General features: G+C 38.8%; 1 protein-coding gene across 1 annotated transcript in view; it reads left to right on the top strand.

The window, feature by feature from the left end:
* The window catches only part of LOC126418643 (DNA polymerase interacting tetratricopeptide repeat-containing, protein of 47 kDa), an 80633-nt gene that overhangs the window by 8169 nt on the left and 52847 nt on the right, over nucleotides 1–19617 (top strand). Inside the window, exon 2 of the mRNA XM_050085503.1 lies at nucleotides 9551–9668. Within this exon, the coding sequence (XP_049941460.1) occupies nucleotides 9551–9668 (118 nt within the window). The remainder of the gene's footprint in view (nucleotides 1–9550; nucleotides 9669–19617) is intronic.

Raw genomic sequence — 19617 nt, 5'->3', positions numbered from 1 at the left:
TACATGGTAAAGAAATCGAGGGGATTGCTAAAAGAAGATGGTATTTTGTCAAAAGGGAGTTATAAAGTGGGAAACAGAATAGGTAAGGATGTGTAAAAACGTGTCCAGAATTTTTACTGTGTAGTTGATATAAGTTGCATTTCTGCTAATAAAAAAGACTGTCTGTCTGCTCCTTCAGAAAATGGCAAAAGAGTGCATAAGACAAAAAGACTAATTTTACATAATCTGAAAGATGTATACTTAGCTTTCAGAGAAAAATAACCTGAAGATAAAATTGGTTTTACTAAATTTTGTGAACTTAGTCCAAAAGAATGCATTACTGTAAACAGTCGTGGAATGCATAACGTATCTGTATGCACATATCACAAAAACGTAAAGCTATTAATGCATGCTGCACATGTGAAAGAACCTTACACTGAAGTTCTACAGAAACTTGTGTGCAATCTGGAAAACGAGGAGTGCATGCTGCGTCACTGTTCTCAATGTTCTGACGAATATGAACTGCACAATTTTTTAATGGAGCTGGAGTCCTTACAAGATTGTGAAAATGTTATATTCAAACAATGGATGCAAACTTATCGATCTACACTGGAGACATTAATGGAGACGACTGATGAATTTGTTGAGTATCTCATGCAGAAACTTCAAAAGTTAACACAACATCATTATGTACCAACATCTCAGAGTCACAACTTCAAATGGAGCAAAGAAACCCTCCCTGATACTATGTGTATCATCATAGTGGATTTTGCAGAGAACTATACCTGTTTGCTTCAGGATGCTGCACAAGGATTTCACTGGCAGAACATTCAAGTCACCCTTCATCCTTTTGTGGTGTACTTTAAAAGAGATGATTGCAATAAGTAAATGTTATTTTGTTGTGTAAGTGACTGTCTGTAGCATCATACAATCACATTCTATGTTTTCCAGAAAACTGCTCTCACTTATGTATTGGAACAATTACCACACATCCAGCATGTTATGTACTTCAGTGATGGCAGTTCTGCAAAATATAAAAACTTTATGAACGTTTTAAATTTGTGCTATCTCAAGCAAGATCATGGAGTAATTGAAAAAAGGAATTTTTTTGCTCCAAGTCATGGCAAAAATGCACATGATGGAGTTGGTGGTACTATTAAATGTTTAACAACAAGAGCAAGTTTACAGCGTCCATAGGACAGTCACATTTTAAGTCCAAAAGATCTGTTTGCATTTGCCAAAACTCATGTTACAACAGAGGAGATAACAAAGTTCACAAACATGTTACAAAAACGATATGAGACTGGCTCTACCATTCCTGGGACAAGAGTGAATCATTTTTTCAAACCGCTGAATGAAAACAAGTTGCTGATAAAGCGTGTTTCATCATCTACTAAATTCATTCAAGTTCCTCTTGGAATTCGAAACACTGCCTCTAACACAATTAAAGAAGAAACATTTGTCGCAGCTATCTACGATAACCAGTGGTGGCTTGGAAAAATTCTAGAGATAAGTGAAGAACACAGAGATGCGAAAGTCAAGTTCATGAGTCCAAGTGGCCCTTCTTCAAGTTATTCATTGCCACTTCACACTGATGTTTGCTGGATACTGCTCTCACTTATGTATTGGAACAATTACCACACATCCAGCATGTTATGTACTTCAGTGATGGCAGTTCTGCAAAATATAAAAACTTTATGAACGTTTTAAATTTGTGCTATCTCAAGCAAGATCATGGAGTAATTGCAAAAAGGAATTTTTTTGCTCCAAGTCATGGCAAAAATGCACATGATGGAGTTGGTGGTACTATTAAATGTTTAACAACAAGAGCAAGTTTACAGCGTCCATAGGACAGTCACATTTTAAGTCCAAAAGATCTGTTTGCATTTGCCAAAACTCATGTTACAACAGAGGAGATAACAAAGTTCACAAACATGTTACAAAAACGATATGAGACTGGCTCTACCATTCCTGGGACAAGAGTGAATCATTTTTTCAAACCGCTGAATGAAAACAAGTTGCTGATAAAGCGTGTTTCATCATCTACTAAATTCATTCAAGTTCCTCTTGGAATTCGAAACACTGCCTCTAACACAATTAAAGAAGAAACATTTGTCGCAGCTATCTACGATAACCAGTGGTGGCTTGGAAAAATTCTAGAGATAAGTGAAGAACACAGAGATGCGAAAGTCAAGTTCATGAGTCCAAGTGGCCCTTCTTCAAGTTATTCATTGCCACTTCACACTGATGTTTGCTGGATACCTTATGAAAACATTGTAATGACTTTGGCTGCTCCTAGTTTAAGCACAAGTACTGGTTCTTTATATTCTTTTGAATCAGACATAATATTGTCCATTGAAAACTTGTTTGAAAGAATGAATGCTTTTTAGAATTTTATGAGAACTTATCATCATTTGTGACCACTAGGTAAGAGTCACAGAATGATATGTGTATATTATTATTTATGTTCTTTATGTTTTAAATGATTAAACAGAACAAACACCCTTCTGATCTTTTAAATGTTGAAATGTATGAGAATAGGAATTCTTTGAGACAAAATTTAAAATGGTGAAACTTATGTTTTTGATGAAAAAAAAAAAAAAAAAAAAAAAAAAAAAAAAAAAAAAAAAAAAAAAAAAAGAGAGAGAGAGAGAGAGAGAGACTTTAAATACAGATTTCCACATATTTATATGTACAGTTGGAGCATTTTTATAGTTTAGTGATATAGATGGTCCTTTTGTCTTTCTAATGACACCAAATTGAATAAAATTGATTTATAAACAAGAGAGTTATAGTAGTTAAAAACTTTCAATCTACCTTTTGTACTGACGCCAGATGGACAAAATGCTAGACACTTCAAAATGGCCCCCTGACTACAATTTTGATCTAAAAAAATTATTTTATCACTTTCTGTCTATGCACTTTCTTACACCAAATTTTCACAAATATCTGCAACATGATGGCAACGAGATTTCTTTATTTTGGGTGATTTTAAATGAAATGAGCCGTTTAGGACATTCATTCATTTTTATTGATAGGTACTAGTCATTTGGTCTGCTGAGATTGGTACTAGGATTTTTTTAGTTATTTATTTTAATTGCCCTATTATGATTGACTATATTTGGCCCCCCTACAGATGGGATAAAGGTAACCTTGATTTGGGTTCTGAGAGGTATCTTATTTGAGACTGGCAGAAGCCTAACACCCTTGTCATCTCTTTTAGCTGAGTAGTGGTATGGTTTTGCAGAATGGCACTCCTACCTTCATGCTATGCAGCTCTATGCTGTCTACATAAGTTGCTGTAAAATTTTTCTGACCAACACTTTATGAAATGCCAGACCAGTGGCCCTTGGTGGCCTGAGGTGTGTCACTTCTGTAATTTTGAATGAGGTTGCTTTCGTCCCTAGTTATTTTCATTTTGAATTATGCAAGAAATTTTGGTTTTCTAACACAGACATTTGATCACTCAAATAAATATTTAATTTGTATTAGTCATCGACAGATTCGGGAAGGAGTCAAGTTATATCAGTTGTTAACTGAAAAGTAGCTGGTGCCATAACAGCAGCAATAATAAAGTAGTTGTATTACATATTTGCATTGTATCAGTGGTCATTGTTGCCAGAAATTTCAGAATTCATGTATTTGCTATTTACCACAGGTATCACAAAATTGAAAGTAAATGTCGCAGAACTCGAAAACAGACACATGTCCATTTAGTTAGAGACCTTTTTTAAAATGTTGTTTCAATCATCATTCTGAAGACTAGTTTGATATAGTCACTAAATTGGCGATCCTTTGATGTCTCAGAATATGTCCTATCAACCAATTCCTTCTGTTAGTCAAGTTGTGCCACAGATTTCTTTTCTCCCCAAATCTGTTGAATGCCTCCTCATTAGTTGCATGATCTACCCATCTAATTTTTGGGATTCTTGTTTAGCACCACATTTTTGTTCTCTTCTAGTCTGAACTGTTTATTATCCATGTTTCATTTCAATACAAGGTTACATTCCTGGCAAATACCTTCAGAAAAGATTTCCTAACACTAAGATTTATTTTCATTGTTAACATATATCTCTTCATCAGAAATGCTTTTCTCACTATTGCTAGTCTACATTTTATATCCTCCCTACTTCAGCAGTCAGTTAATTTAACTTACTGTCCAAATAGTACAACTGAACTATTAGGCCTACTTTCAGTGTCTCATTTCCTAATCTAATTCCCTCAGCTTCGTGTCAGTTAATTCAACTACATTCCATTACCCTTGCTTTGCTTTGGTTAATGTTCACCTTATATCATCCTTTCAGGACACTATCCATTCCATTTCATTGCTCTTCTGAGTCCTTTGCTGTCTCTGACAGAATTACTACTTTCATGCCCTGATGCCTTCAAAATTTCAGAAGGAGTATTCTTGTCAACACTGTCAAAAACTTTCTATAAACATAGGGTTGCCTTTCTTAAAACCTATCTTCAGAAATAAGTCGTAGGGTCAATATTGCCTTGTGTGTTCCTACATTTCTCCTAAATCCAAATTGATCTTCCTTGAGGTTGGCTCCCACCAGTTTTCCATTCTTCTGTGAACTGTTAGTTCGGTAATATTCTTCTTGAATTCTGAGTATATTTCGCTTATCTTGCACACCAGGTGGAAATAGTTTTGTTATGACTGGCTCTCTGAAGAATATCAGTCACTCTGGTGGAATGATACACAATTCTTTTATTAAAAATAAATTTTTACTGTTTCAACCATTGCTTTAAACAAAACAAACCTATCGCATTTTTCCATGAACTGTAGAAGTAGGGCTAAAGGCAAGTCATGTTCAAATCGAAGAAAGAGATTTTTCACCAATGATGTTTACTTATGTAGATGCTGTTGGCAACAGGTGTTACAGCATAGTAACCTGCTTTTGCTCTACTGTAATATTATTTTTAAAATTCTTATATTGTGAAATACAACCTTTATGCTTAAATTCTTGTTCATATGTATGAAACCCATTTCTTGCTGAGGTAATTCAATCTGTGCACCTGAATGGACTAGATCCAGAGCACAAAACCACTTAGCTTATTTTAATTTAAAAAAAATCATCAGAAAGTTACTTTTGTGTTATCAGTGCAGATATTTACATGGCAGTGAAGCCAGTTGTATTCACCGTCTTGGCACATGGCAGTGAAGCCAGTTGTATTCATCTTCTTGGAAAGACTGTGATGCTTAACTATGCATCGCTATTACCCTGTGCTTTCATATCATAGCATTTTACTAATGTGATGAACACAGTGTCTCATTTATATGGTATCCTACAGACTAAAAAGTATCGTGGAAGAAATATAGGGATTATATGAGACAACCATGCCACACAATTGTTGTCTGTGCTGTTGCTAATAATTGTGTGTGACTTTTTCCAAATATCATTGCACACTATCAGTTAAAGTGCACTTAACAATGTTGGTGCCTCAACTGCTGTGTGCTCCTGGTGGCAGTTCATTTCCTTTGGTTGTAGCCTATCAGATAATTGTATAGAGTAGCTGAGGAGGAAAGCTGAATCTAATTACTTGTTTCGGTGGAAAATAGGCCTACAAATTGATGACCTTTTTTTGTCCACAAGTGTAACACAAAACTGGCATTTACTGATATGGCTGTTATGCATTATAAAGTTGGTAATTGGTTTATATGTATTTCTTGTATGGAATGTTTTTCAGAATATGGCTGGATTTCTTGGGGTGTTTCGTATTCTAATGTCATAGTTTGGATGTGAGTTGACGATGTCAATGAATGTGACTGGAAGAAAACTGGCTGTGGTAATGGTCTGATTTGTAGTGTTGCTCAAGATCTAGGTTAAGTTGAAGTCTAAAGTTTGGTTGTGAGTGACAAAGTTATTGAACATTAATTTAAGAAAGCTAGTTTAGATGATGGACTGATCTGTAGTGTAGCCCAAGGTATAGTTTAGGTCCAAATGTTGCAGTCTGATTGTGAGTTGGTGAAGCCAATGAATGTGAGTGTAAGAACTAGCTGACTATGGTAATGGACTTATCTGTATCATAGCATAATGATTGTTTCAACAACTTTGTGGGGTATTTTCAACATGTCCTCATTTCCGAGGTTGTAGTTATACTTAAACCTAAGCATAAAATTTAAATTTTATACAATATTCTGTTTTATATTACATCATTCCACACAATATATTCCACTATGCTGTCACATAATTTCAAAAACTCATCATGATGACTTTGAATGCTATCCTCTCATTGGTTCCACCATCTTGTCTAATCATCTGATTAATATTTTTTAAAAATGTTCAAATGTGTGTGAATTCCTAAGGGACCAAACTGCTGTGGTCATTGGTCCCTAGACTTACACACTACTTAAACTAACTTATGTTAAAAAATAAAAAAATAAAAAACACACACACACACACACACTCATGCAAACGCAACTCCCACACACATGACCACAGTCTCCAGCTGCTGATGCACCTGAACACAAAATGAATCAATATGGAGTAGCATTGACATGGAGTGGTACCATATGAGAGCAACAAGTGTGCACACAAGTGTACAGTTTGGTTGTGAGTGACAAAGTTATTGAATGTTAATGTAAGGAAGCTAGTTTAGGTGATGGACTGATCTGTAGTGTAGCCCAATGTATTGCTTAGGTCCAAATGTTGCAGTTTGAGTGTGAGATGGTGAAGCCAATGAATGTGATTGTAAGAAAGCTGACGGTGGTAATGGACTGATCTGTATCATAGCATAATGATTGTTTCAACAACTTTGTGGGGTATTTTCAACATGTCCTCATTTCCGAGGTTGTGGTTATACTTAAACCTAAGCATAAAATTTGAATTTTATATAGTATTCTGTTTTATATGACATCATTCCAAACAATGTATTCCACATTATGTACAATCCACAATCCACATTAATGTATATGTGTGGTAACACATTGGTGATACAGTGGATTTCTGGTCAAGACGAAATTTAGACAGCCTGTGTTGATGAGAAGAGTGACGTGTGTTGTTCTGGGACAGGAAGGGCAGTCTGCTTATTGTCTTCCTGCCCAGTTGATCATTACTGTGGAAAGTTGTGTAGGTTGAACCGGGCTATTCAAAATGAGACGTGGAATGCTCAGTGCAAGTGTTGTGCTCATCCATGGCACTGCTTGCCCATATATGGCTTGGTGCACATTGACTGCTCTGAAAGAGTTTGCCTGACATCTATTTGATCATCCACCATACAGTCCTGGTGTGTTTCCAGGGATTTCCATCTTTTCTTGAACCACAAGAAATTCCTATCCTCCAGTCATCATTTTTCACGACAACTAAGAATAACTGGTAAGAGTGTGGTGTCTTTAACCCTTGTATTCTTTGACAAAGCATGTACTAATTGGTCAGTATTATCCTCAAGTTTTCGTTATTTTTATGTGTCTTTTTGGTGGCTGGGGGATTGTCATGTTGTGCTGAGAATGCTGGAAGTAGCGAGCATATGGATTCAATAGTGGTATCAAGTTAGAAGTTGTTGCTGGCTTCATTAATGTCTGATCATGGAATTGGGGATACAGACTCATGGAAGTTAAGGTGGGAAGTGTTTAAGCTGTTTTATGAAGGTGTAAGTTATTTGACACATGCAGGTTAATTAGAAGATATAAATTTAAATGATCCTACATATTGAGCATAAGTAAATCTTTCAAGATTAGGTGCCAACTTAATACGTTTCACATGAATTGTATTTGTTAGTGTGGACGTTGGCACGTGAAGTAACTTCGAGGTTACAGACTGTCACACACAGATTCATTTCCAGGCGGCACATTTCTATGAGGTGTGAAAACAAAAGTTGATCCCAGGATGATGTGTCAGTTCATATAGTGATTATGTCAAAAATAGTCCAAACATTTCTCTATCTGTTGGCAGTAAAGTTTTTGATGTATGTAGGCAGATTGAAGTGACAAATGAATATGTACTAAGGGCAGGATTCAAAGTAGGGTCTCCTGCTCACTAGGCAGATGCGCCAATCACTATGCCACCATGGCACAGTGGCTTTGCACAATTGCATGCACTACCCTAGTACTCCTTAATCCACCACTTGGTATTCCCCCCCCCCCCCCAACCTCGAACAGCATTGCAGAGGTTCTCCAAGAGTACTGGAATAGCACCTCAGAGTTGAACAAAACGGGGAATCCTCCCTGAAACCCTGGTGGTGGTGGTGGTGGTTAGTGTTTAATGTCCCGTCGACATGAAACCCTGGTGTAGGTGCTTTAATCAAATGAAACTGTATGACTCCAGAGACCTTCTCAAGTCTCAGACATCTATGATGTATATATGCTGACTGAAGAGATGAATGGAATTTTCTTCCATTGCTGAGATTCGAACTCTGGTCTCCTGTTCACTAGGCAGATGCGCTAACCACTACACCATCGTGGCACAGTGGCTTTGCACAGCTGCACGGACTACGTTAGCATGCGTCCCTCAATCCAAATTCCCATTCATGTCTCAGCCCACTTCTTCCCTAAACTTCATTTCTTGCTTCAGTCTGCAGAGATGTTTGAGACATGAATAGGTTCTATTTGATTAAAGCACCTATGCCGGGGGTTGAGGCAGAATCCCCCATTCGTTCAATGTTGAAATGATATTCCAGTACAGTTGGAGAGATTCAGCAATGCTGTTTGAGTTTAGGGGAGGAGAATACTAAGTGGGCTGAGGCATGACTGAGAATTTAGTTTGCAGAGGGAGACATGCTAGGGTAGGCTGTACTGTTGCGCAAAGCCACCGTGTCAAGGTGGCATACTGGTTAGTGCATCTGCTTATGGAGCAGAGCAGGAGACCTGGGTTCGCATCCCAGCCTTGGTACAAACTTTCATTTGTCTCTTCAGTCTGAATATGTACATCATCGATGTTTTTGACGTGAAAAGGTCTCCGGAACCATATAATTTTATTTGAATAAAGATTTTCATGTAATTGGTGGTAGTTTTTTTTTTTTTAAGGGGAGCCACTTTCTGGATGATTCTTGAAATAGTGGTATTACATGATAAGGCAACAACTTCTGTATCAGTGTGTAGGATATTGTTGGCAGTGATGTTGAAGTGGGAGTTACAGTTTTGTGAAAATGAATAAAATAATCTACAGAATCGGTCTAGAACTATATGGGGATACTGAAATTGTGTACCAGAATTTAAACATCATTATAAATTGCAGTGTTCTCAATTATGAATTTGCCAGGCTAAGCACATGAGCATATTTCACATCTTTATTTTAATCCTGGAATTCCAGCTAACTTTATTCTGACATACAGTGGTATGTTTTGTTAAGACTTCACACCCTAACTTGTTTTTTGATTAGGAAAATTTTATTTTGATGGTCATGACTTACGATGTGAAAAAAAAAAAAAATCAGTTGTCTGTATCAGCCACACAACTGTGTGCTAACAGGGACAACCATTTTACTTTGTTTTATAATTTACAAACATAACTTCCTGCTACTAAGACTCATTTATGCATCCACTTCAGCAGTAGCGTAACATTTCATCATATTATTGGAATTCTAGTAGTTAGCACTTCTTGTGTAAACCAATATTAATAATCTTATTTTAGGAAATGGAGAAACATCCTTTCTTCATGACGAAACCACCAGAAGAAGGGCAGCCCTTGTCACCTCTTTTGGAAGGCATTCAGCAACTGAAGTATGATGAAAGCGAAAATACGCCAGAAGGTATCTAGAAATCCTGAATAAGATAATTACTGTAACTACATTATGACATGTAATTTCAGGTACCTATCATATCTTCTCTCATGTGGTTTTTCCCTTGTCTCTTGTTTATATCTATTCCGTAGGCAGAAACTTTTATTCCAGAGTCATTACTTTTGTAATTGTGTTTTCAGCTATGCCACATTGTGTCATTTAAATGAGTGCAGTGATTTTATCTCTTGTGAAGATATGTTGTTCTCGAAGATTAGTTGTTTGGAAATAGATACATTATTTGTGACTTGCTGGAATTAATTTTGCTGTCTCAGTGAACAGGTAAAGCTTGTGACTCTTTCATTTGATGTATTTGTATTTTTTCAGTATCAGTCCACAATTACTAATTACCCGATTTCTTAGTTTTCATCAACTCCATCTGTTGTCTGCTTTATTGCCTGTTATGTGCCAACACACTAAATCAGAAAATATGTACTGTAACAAAAGAACTCCAGTGAAAAAATGAGGCTGTCACCATTTCTCTGCAGCATGCAGTTTTAAACGATACGTCAAATGTGAAGCTTTTTGCAGGGTACAGTTACTAAATCAAGCAGCAGTTTAGGGAGAAGACCAAATAGTGTTTCTCAAAACACTAGTTAAATGACTTCATGTAAATGAGTTATGCCTAAACTTTGAGAAAAATAAATAAATTTAGTGAAAATTTCAAACATCTTTATTGTGTGACTCAATCAGCATATGAAATATAAGGAACTCATCAAAGATCTTAAAAGACAGTATTTGGCAACACTTGGAATATCATGTTAGTACTAGATTTGAAGATAATTAAAACAGTAAATTAATTTATTTGTTGTGAATAATAATAATCATCATCTGTTTATTAGTGTGGTGGCTTGGAACAGAAGAGTGAGCCATGGCTTCGAGAGAATCCGATGCTGATTGTAAGATTGACTGCCTTGCCAGATTTTATTACAAGAGATGACTTTTATATAAGAAAATTCTTCTTAGAGACTGGATACACAGGTGCACTGTAACAATAACATAAAGGCATGTCATAATGGAAAAAGTGCCGTGCAAGTGCACGTTGCACACTTTTATTGGTGGCCACAGTGAGAAAGATGCAGATGGCATTGAAAATTGTCTCCCTTGGGCTAAGAGAGTGCATGGATGATGACCAAAGATACCTGTTCGAACTTTACCTGAGGAACAGGACCTTTTGAAATTGTAGTATTCAGTATCGTGGGACCATTCCGTGTAACAGCTCAAAATAACAGATATGTTTTGTTATCATAGACCATTTCTCTCACTATCATATTATGATACCATTCGAAGATATGACCTCTGAGTCAGTTACAAAAGTGTTTGTTACTCATTTAGTAATACAGTTAGGGATCAACAGCCCATTATAATAGACCAAGGGACAAAATAAGTCGAGAACTATACCATTTCACCCTAGGGTTGAACACATTCGTAAAACTATAGCCAATATGTTGTCGTATTGTATGAACAGTTTGTATACAGACTGGGATCATATATTGTCATATGCAAGTTCGTCATACAATTCTAGGGTACATGAAACAATAGGTTTGTCTCCTTTTGAAGTTGTTTGTGGCCGAAAATATGTTCCCCATTTGAGACTGAGAAGTTGCCACTCAGAATAAATTTCAGCAAAGTGAAACATGTTGTTAAAATATTAAAGTTTATTTTGAAGAGAATTCACCAGAACAGTGCAGGCATGACATGGTTGCAACAGCTCCTTAGCTGAAAGAAACATGACAACTAAGAAATTTACATGCACCTGGGACGGATCATTCTAGGCATTGCATTTCATGTCATCTGTAAGTGTCGAATTACAGTTACCAGATCACAAAATTGTAGATTATTTTGACTGCTTACCCTAGTATAAAGGTAGCAATATACTATCTTCTGTAGTGGATCCAGCAAAATTCAGAAAGAACCAATCAGCACAGAAGCCAGTGCACAGTAAAACTGTTCCTCAACAACCAATGAGTTCTTGTTACTGCAGTTTATGTTCTGCCCCTCTGTACAGTTTACAGTCTAGGAATTAAGAACAAATCTTAAGTCTTAGCGAGAGGCACTCTCAGTATTTTCTGTCACTATATTGTTGAGCCATATTGTTGATTCTGTTGTATTTTTTCACCTCATTTGGGCCCCAATTAACAAGTAATTTTTATTAGTATTGAATATGTTTCATTGTTGTAAATTTGCCCATGTGTCTCATAGGTTTTTGAGCATGATAGTTCGATATTACTGCTGCGTGGACAGAACATCTCTCCCCACTGAGCTGCTTGTTATGAGCAATAGCCTGTTTATCACGGATAACTGGTCTTCTTCGAACAGTGCCAGCCACACAACTGACGCCTTATCTCCTCTGTGCACCACTGTGTGCTCTAATGTAGTTCTCTGCAGTTGTAACTTAGTTGTGTATGATCTGTGTGCTACTAATGTGTCACTACTTTCACATTTGTGTGTTACATTCTCCCTGTTGTCCCATAATTATCTTGTATGCCCTAAAAGCCTCATTTTGCTCTTTTACTTATTCCTCCATATTTTACTATCTACCTCTACTACTGACTGATTTTGTCTCACATTAGTATTATTTTACTTTGTTGAGACAGCTGTCACTACATAGTCTTCACCGTTGTCAGCGATGGCGAAGTTACATTCAGAGCTTACTAAATCTGAAAATGTGCTACAAAAGTGCAAGTCAGAAGCCACTGTAATGGAAAATGCTCATACATTGTTTGGAAAGTCTCGGCAGAAATAATATCACATTCTCCGCAAGACTGAACCAACTACTATTCAGCCGCCATTGAATAAGCACAACTTAACACTGTGCCACACATGATCTCCAAGTACCCATTGGCAACGGAATTCAGCTTCTATAGTTACACATGAGTGACACAATTAAGATTCTCTTGTGGATTCCATTTCTCCTTGGAACATGTTGAAAACAGTTTACTGTCTCATACACAACAAATTTGACTGGTCCCTCTCTAGTTGTTACCTCTTTATGAAATCATTTGCAGCATACTAAATCGCGATGTGGATGCCATTCAAAACCAACTTTAATGATATCCCATGTGTTACAAACCGTGTTTTACAGCATAAACTCCTTTCATGCCCAAGTGGAATATTAGTGTCGGCCATACAGTCTGCCCTACAACATAATCTCAGCTGAATTTTGATCCCTACCAAATCCTTGCTTTCTACTTGTATGAATATCTCAACACAACGATGGCCCCCCTCTTCAAATGATATATTCTCTCACTTCTAGTTTTATACCACTGTATTATAACTGCATTACTGTGAATTTGACTCAAGATTACTTCAAACTTATTCTCCTCATTGCTGGTATCTGTCTCCTGTGAATTGCTTCAATTGGAATGATATAGGTTTTACACATTCCTGCAGGTTTTACATCTTCCTTGTTCTCTGAAAATTACTTGCAAGTACATAGCTTGGTGAACAAAGGACCCAGCTTTGGCTGCTGCATAGTTGCAGAACTGCCAGTAAGTACTGATTCAACTACACCATTATCTCCTGTTTGTGTAATTCCTCTGTTATTAGCGGAAACTAAACACTGATGTGTTCCCAATTTATAATCGACTTGATGCATATTTTGTCTACCACATAAGAACCAGCTGGTTATACAGTGTCTCGTACCCCAATGTCTCGTACCCCATTCTAGTTTCACTTGTGTGTTACGGTTAGAATTTCTTCCCACATAGCCGGCCGAAGTGGCCGTGCGGTTAAAGGCGCTGCAGTCTGGAACCGCAGCACCGCTACGGTCGCAGGTTCGAATCCTGCCTCGGGCATGGATGTTTGTGATGTCCTTAGGTTAGTTAGGTTTAACTAGTTCTAAGTTCTAGGGGACTAATGACCTCAGCAGTTGAGTCCCATAGTGCTCAGAGCCATTTGAACCATTTTCTTCCCACATATATACTGAGTTTCAGCGGATAATTAACGCACTTCTATCCAAATCATCCCATTGCTATATTCTGGGACATGAACTTCAATTCTCTACACAGTTGAAAGAAACTTTGATTTCTACTATCAAACCATTCCTATTATTCATTGTGTAAATTTAAGTTCTCTCTCAATACAGATCCTATCGAATCAGTTCTTCTGGATACTAACAACATCAAATTACCCAAATACTTGGACCAGTTGATGGCACAGGAACAGAAACAAATCATTGAGCTGCCACCCGTATATGACAGGAGTCCAAAGCACAATATTTTACTTGACATAACTGTTCCCACAGTGGCTTCCTCTCTGCTTGCTATTCTGATACTGAGTGTGATTATATACCGCTGTTACACCCACAAGTAGTGTAGTAGAATACATACAGCCTCTCCAGCTGATCACTTGCCTAGTCCTAGTACCACTAGAGTATACCAACGTGAAGTACATTCATTTGATGTTGTTTTACTGTTGCCAGTTATTTTTACAATTTAGAATGAGATTTTTACTCTGCAGCGGAGTGTGCCCTGTTATGAAACTTCCTGGCAAATTAAAACTTTGTGCCGGACCGAGATTCGAACTCGGGACCTTTCCCTTTCAAGGGCAAGTGCTCTACCATTCTGTCTGCCTGTAGACACGTTCAGAGTACCAGGTAGAAGGATTGGTGGCGTGCGTAAACACGTTCAGAGCACATAAGGACAGGTACAAAGGTGCGCATGTTAACACGTCCAGAGCAGTTAAAGGGTTAATGTTGGGACACCTCCTAGCATCAAAGAATTGTCAACTTCATATTGATCATGGGAAGTCCAGGTAGGAAAATCAGCAGTATTGTGAGAAGGTTAGATTGCTACTCACCATAAAGGTGACACACACAGTAGCAGACAGGCAGAACGAAGAAACTGTTAAATAATTAGCTTTTGGGCAAAGCATTCTTCAGAAAAGGAAACACACACAGTCACAGGGGAGAAAAGAGCCCTATCTGATGGAGCATTCAGGGACTAGACTGTGGGAGGACAAAGCACAGTATTAGGAAGCTCTGGGAGAGGGGAGGGGGGTGGGGGAGAAAAGAAGATGGGCAGAGAAGGAGGAAAAGACCAGTGGGTTCACTGATAGAGAGCAGTGCACAATGATGGTGTGGGCCCATGAATTGGGAAAAGGTGTACAACAGAGGGGGTGGCAACTGTCGAGTGGAGGATGTGGGAACAGTAGGTTATCATAGGTTGAGGCTGGGATGATTTCAGAAGCCGATAATATATTGAAAGGAGAACTTCCATCTGTGCAATTCAGAAAAGATGGCAGTGGAGGGGAGGGTCCAGATGGCCTGCGTTGTGAAGCTGGCATTGAAATCAAGCATGTAACATTCAGCTGCATGTTGTGCCACAGGGTGGTCCCCTTCACTCTTGGTCACAGCTTGGCGGTGCCCATTCATCCTGGTGGACAGCCAGTTGATATTCATACCGAGATAAAAAGCTGTTGAATTCCAGCAGAGCTGGTATATGACATGGTTAATTTCACAGGTGGCCTGGCCTTGGATGGGGCGGGATAAGTCTGTGACAGAACTGGAATAGGAAGTACTGGATTGATGGATGGGGCTTTGATTATCTACCGTCGTGCCCCGAAGATCCTTCCCACCCCTCCTAAAGTGCTGTTCTTTCGCCTACCCATCTTCCACAACATCCTGGTCCGTCCCTACACCACTCTCAGTCCCAACCGCTTGCCACAGGAATCATATCCCTGTGGGAGACCCAGGTGCAAGATCTGCCATACCCACTCAGCCAGCATTATCATTTATGCAAAATTTTCCTTTTCCAAGCGGTAATATGAAGAGCCTCCCCCCATGAACCATGGACCTTGCCATTGGTGGGGAGGCTTGCGTGCCTCAGCGATACAGATAGCCGTACCGTAGGTGCAACCACAACGGAGGGGTATCTGTTGAGAGGCCAGACAAACGTGTGGTTCCTGAAGAGGGGCAGCAGCCTTTTCAGTAGTTGCAAGGGCAACAGTCTGGATGATTGACTGATCTGGCCTTGTAACAATAACCAAAACGGCCTTGCTGTGGTGGTACTGCGAACGGCTGAAAGCAAGGGGAAACTACGGCCGTAATTTTTCCCGAGGGCATGCAGCTTTACTGTATGATTAAATGATGATGGCGTCCTCTTGGGTAAAATATTCCGGAGGTAAAATAGTCCCCCATTTGGATCTGCAGGCGGGGACTACTCAAGAGGATGTCGTTATCAGGAGAAAGAAAACTGGCGTTCTACGGATCGGAGTGTGGAGTGTCAGATCACTTAATCAGGCAGGTAGGTTAGAAAATGTAAAAAGGGAAATGGATAGGTTAAAGTTAGATATAGTGGGAATTAGTGAAGTTCGGTGGCAGGAGGAACAAGACTTCTGGTCAGGTGGCTACAGGGCTATAAACACAAAATCAAATAGGGGTAATGCAGGAGTAGGTTTAATAATGAAAAGGAAAATAGGAATGCGGGTAAGCTACTACAAACAGCATAGTGAACGCATTATTGTGGCCAAGATAGATACGAAGCCCACACCTACTACAGTAGTACAAGTTTATATGCCAACTAGCTCTGCAGATGACGAAGAAATTGAAGAAATGTATGATGAGATAAAAGAAATTATTTAGATAGTGAAGGGTGACGAAAATTTAATAGTCATGGGTGACTGGAATTCGAGAGTAGGAAAAGGGAGAGAAGGAAACTTAGTGGGTGAATATGGATTGGGGGAGAGAAATGAAAGAGGAAGCCATCTGGTAGAATTTTGCACAGAGCATTACTTGATCATAGCTAACACTAGGTTTAAGAATCATGAAAGAAGGTTGTATACATGGAAGAACCCTGGAGATACTAAAAGGTATCAGATAGATTATATAGTGGTAAGACAGAGATTTAGGAACCAGGTTTTAAATTGTAAGACATTTCCAGGGGCAGATGTGGACTCTGACCACAATCTATTGGTTATGACCTGTAGATTACAACTGAAGAAACTGCAAAAAGGTGGGAACTTAAGGAGATGGGACCTGGATAAACTGAAAGAACCAGAGGTTGTTCAGAGTTTCAGGAAGAGCATAAGGGAACAATTGACAGGAATGGGGGAAAGAAATACAGTAGAAGAAGAATGGGTAGCTTTGAGGGATGAAGTAGTGAAGGCAGCAGAGGATCAAGTAGGTAAAAAGACGAGGGCTAGTAGAAATCCTTGGGTAACAGAAGAAATGTTGAATTTAATTTATGAAAGGAGAAAATATAAAAATGCAGTAAATGAAGCAGGCAAAAAGGAATACAAACGTCTCAAAAATGAGATCAACAGGAAGTGCAAAATGGCTAAGCAGGGATGGCTAGAGGACTAATGTAAGGATGTAGAGGCTTATCTCACTAGGGGTAAGATAGATACTGCCTACAGGAAAATTAAAGAGACCTTTGGAGATAAGAGAACCACTTGTATGAACATCAAGAGCTCAGATGGAAACCCAGTTCTAAGCAAAGAAGGGAAAGCAGAAAGGTGGAATGAATATATAGAGGGTCTATACAAGGGCGATGTACTTGAGGACAATATTATGGAAATGGAAGACGATGTAGATGAAGATGAAATGGGAGATACGATACTGCATGAAGAGTTTGACAGAGCACTGAAAGACGTGAGTCGAAACAAGGCCCCCGGAGTAGACAACATTCCATTGGAACTACTGACGGCCTTGGGAGAGCCAGTCCTGACAAAACTCTACCATCTGGTGAGCAAGATGTATGAAACAGGCGAAATACTCTCAGACTTAAAGAAGAATATAATAATTCCAATCCCAAAGAAAGCAGGTGTTGACAGATGTGAAAATTACCGAACAGTCAGTTTAATAAGCCACAGCTGCAAAATACTAACACGAATTCTTTGCAGACGAATGGAAAAACTAGTAGAAGCCGACCTCGGGGAAGATCAGTTTGGATTCCGTAGAAATACTGGAACATGTGAGGCAATACTGACCTTACGACTTATCTTAGAAGAAAGATTAAGGAAAGGCAAACCTACATTTCTAGCATTTGTAGACTTAGAGAAAGCTTTTGACAACGTTGACTGGAATACTCTCTTTCAGATTCTGAAGGTGGCAGGGGTAAAATACAGGGAGCAATAGGCTATTTACAATTTGTACAGAAACCAGATGGCAGTTATAAGAGTCGAGGGACATGAAAGGGAAGCAGTGGTTGGGGAGGGAGTAAGACAGGATTGTAGCCTCTCCCCGATGTTATTCAATCTGTATATTGAGCAAGCAGTAAAGGAAACAAAAGATAAATTCGGAGTAGGTATTAAAATCCATGGAGGAGAAATAAAAACTTTGAGGTTTGTCGATGACATTGTAATTCCGTCAGAGACAGCAAAGGACTTGGAAGAGCAGTTGAACGGAATGGATAGCGTCTTGAAAGGAGGTATAAGATGAACATCAACAAAAGCAAAACGAGGATAATGGAATGTAGTCGAATTAAGTCGGGTGATGCTGAGGGAATTAGATTAGGAAACGAGACACTTAAAGTAGTAAAGGAGTTTTGCTATTTGGGGAGCAAAATAACTGATGATTGTCGAAGTAGAGAGGATATAAAATGTAGACTGGCAATGGCAAGGAAAGCGTTTCTGAAGAAGAGAAATTTGTTAACATCGAGTATAGATTTAAGTGTCAGGAAGTCATTTCTAAAAGTATTTTTTGTATGGAGTGTAGCCATGTATGGAAATGAAACATGGACGATAAATAGTTTGGACAAGAAGAGAATAGAAGCTTTCGAAATGTGGTGCTACAGAAGAATGCTGAAGATTAGATGGGTAGATCACATAACTAATGAGGAAGTATTGAATAGGATTGGGGAGAAGAGAAGTTTGTGGCACAACGTGAGAAAAAGGGATCGGTTGGTAGCACATGTTCTGAGGCTTCAGGGATCACCAATTTAGTATTGGAGGGCAGTGTGGAGGGTAAAAATCGTAAAGGGAGACCAAGAGGTGAATACATTAAGCAGATTCAGAAGGATGTAGGTTGCAGTAGGTACTGGGAGATGAAGAAGCTTGCACAGGATAAAGTAGCATGGAGAGCTGCATCAAACCAGTCTCAGGACTGAAGACCACAACAACAACAACAATATGAAGAGCAAAAGTGAGCAGCTCAGTAGTATGCTTCATCAAGTTCATGTTTACATCAATATGTATACCTGGTAACCTATTTTATTTCAAGACTGTTTCTCTGTAATCTAACACTAACCAAAAAAATGTGTCCCTCTGACTCAGGTAATAACAGGGTTTTTGCATTGAGTGCTTCTGGCTACCCTTACAACTAATCTGACCTTCCCCCTATTATTCAGGTGCAGGCCATTATTTATATATCCCCGTCTCCCAATTGCAACAGCAAGTACAGTATAGATATGAGACTTTTTTTCCATCTAAAGAAATCCACTCTGTTCTGTATTTACACAGCTGACAGCTGTGTTAACTCAGGGTTAGTTAAGACACTGCAAAACCACCATAAATCTCATATGAATGTGTGCTGTTTACACCCCTGTTATCTCCAGGTCACTTAATACCGGAAGCTCCAGGTCAGGGCAGTATAAGGAAAAGATAGATTGGTACTCATCATAAAGATGACACATTAAGTTGCAAACAGACACAATGAAAAGACGCTTATACATTAGCTTTTGGCCCATGCCTTCATCAGAAAACGAAACACACATACACGTTCATTCTCACTAGCAAGCACATCTCACACACACACACACACACACACACATAGCTATCATCTCTGGCAGCTCAGACTGGAATTCCGGTCCAAGCTGCGATATGTAGGTCATGTGTGTGTGGGGGGTGTTACGCCGTCGGGTCTTTGGGATGTGGGCAGACGAATGGCGCACCCTGTCTGTACCCAACAAGCTGCGGCGTGTAAAGGAGGCCACGACCGTGTGGGGTTCCTCCATGCGGGCCTCTCGCAGGGATTCTGTGGTTC

The sequence above is a fragment of the Schistocerca serialis genome, chromosome 9 (genome assembly GCF_023864345.2).
Source record: "Schistocerca serialis cubense isolate TAMUIC-IGC-003099 chromosome 9, iqSchSeri2.2, whole genome shotgun sequence".
NCBI classification, from domain to species: Eukaryota; Metazoa; Arthropoda; class Insecta; order Orthoptera; family Acrididae; genus Schistocerca; species Schistocerca serialis.
Note: the sequence above shows the minus strand (reverse complement) of the source record. Positions and strands in the feature narration are given on the sequence as shown.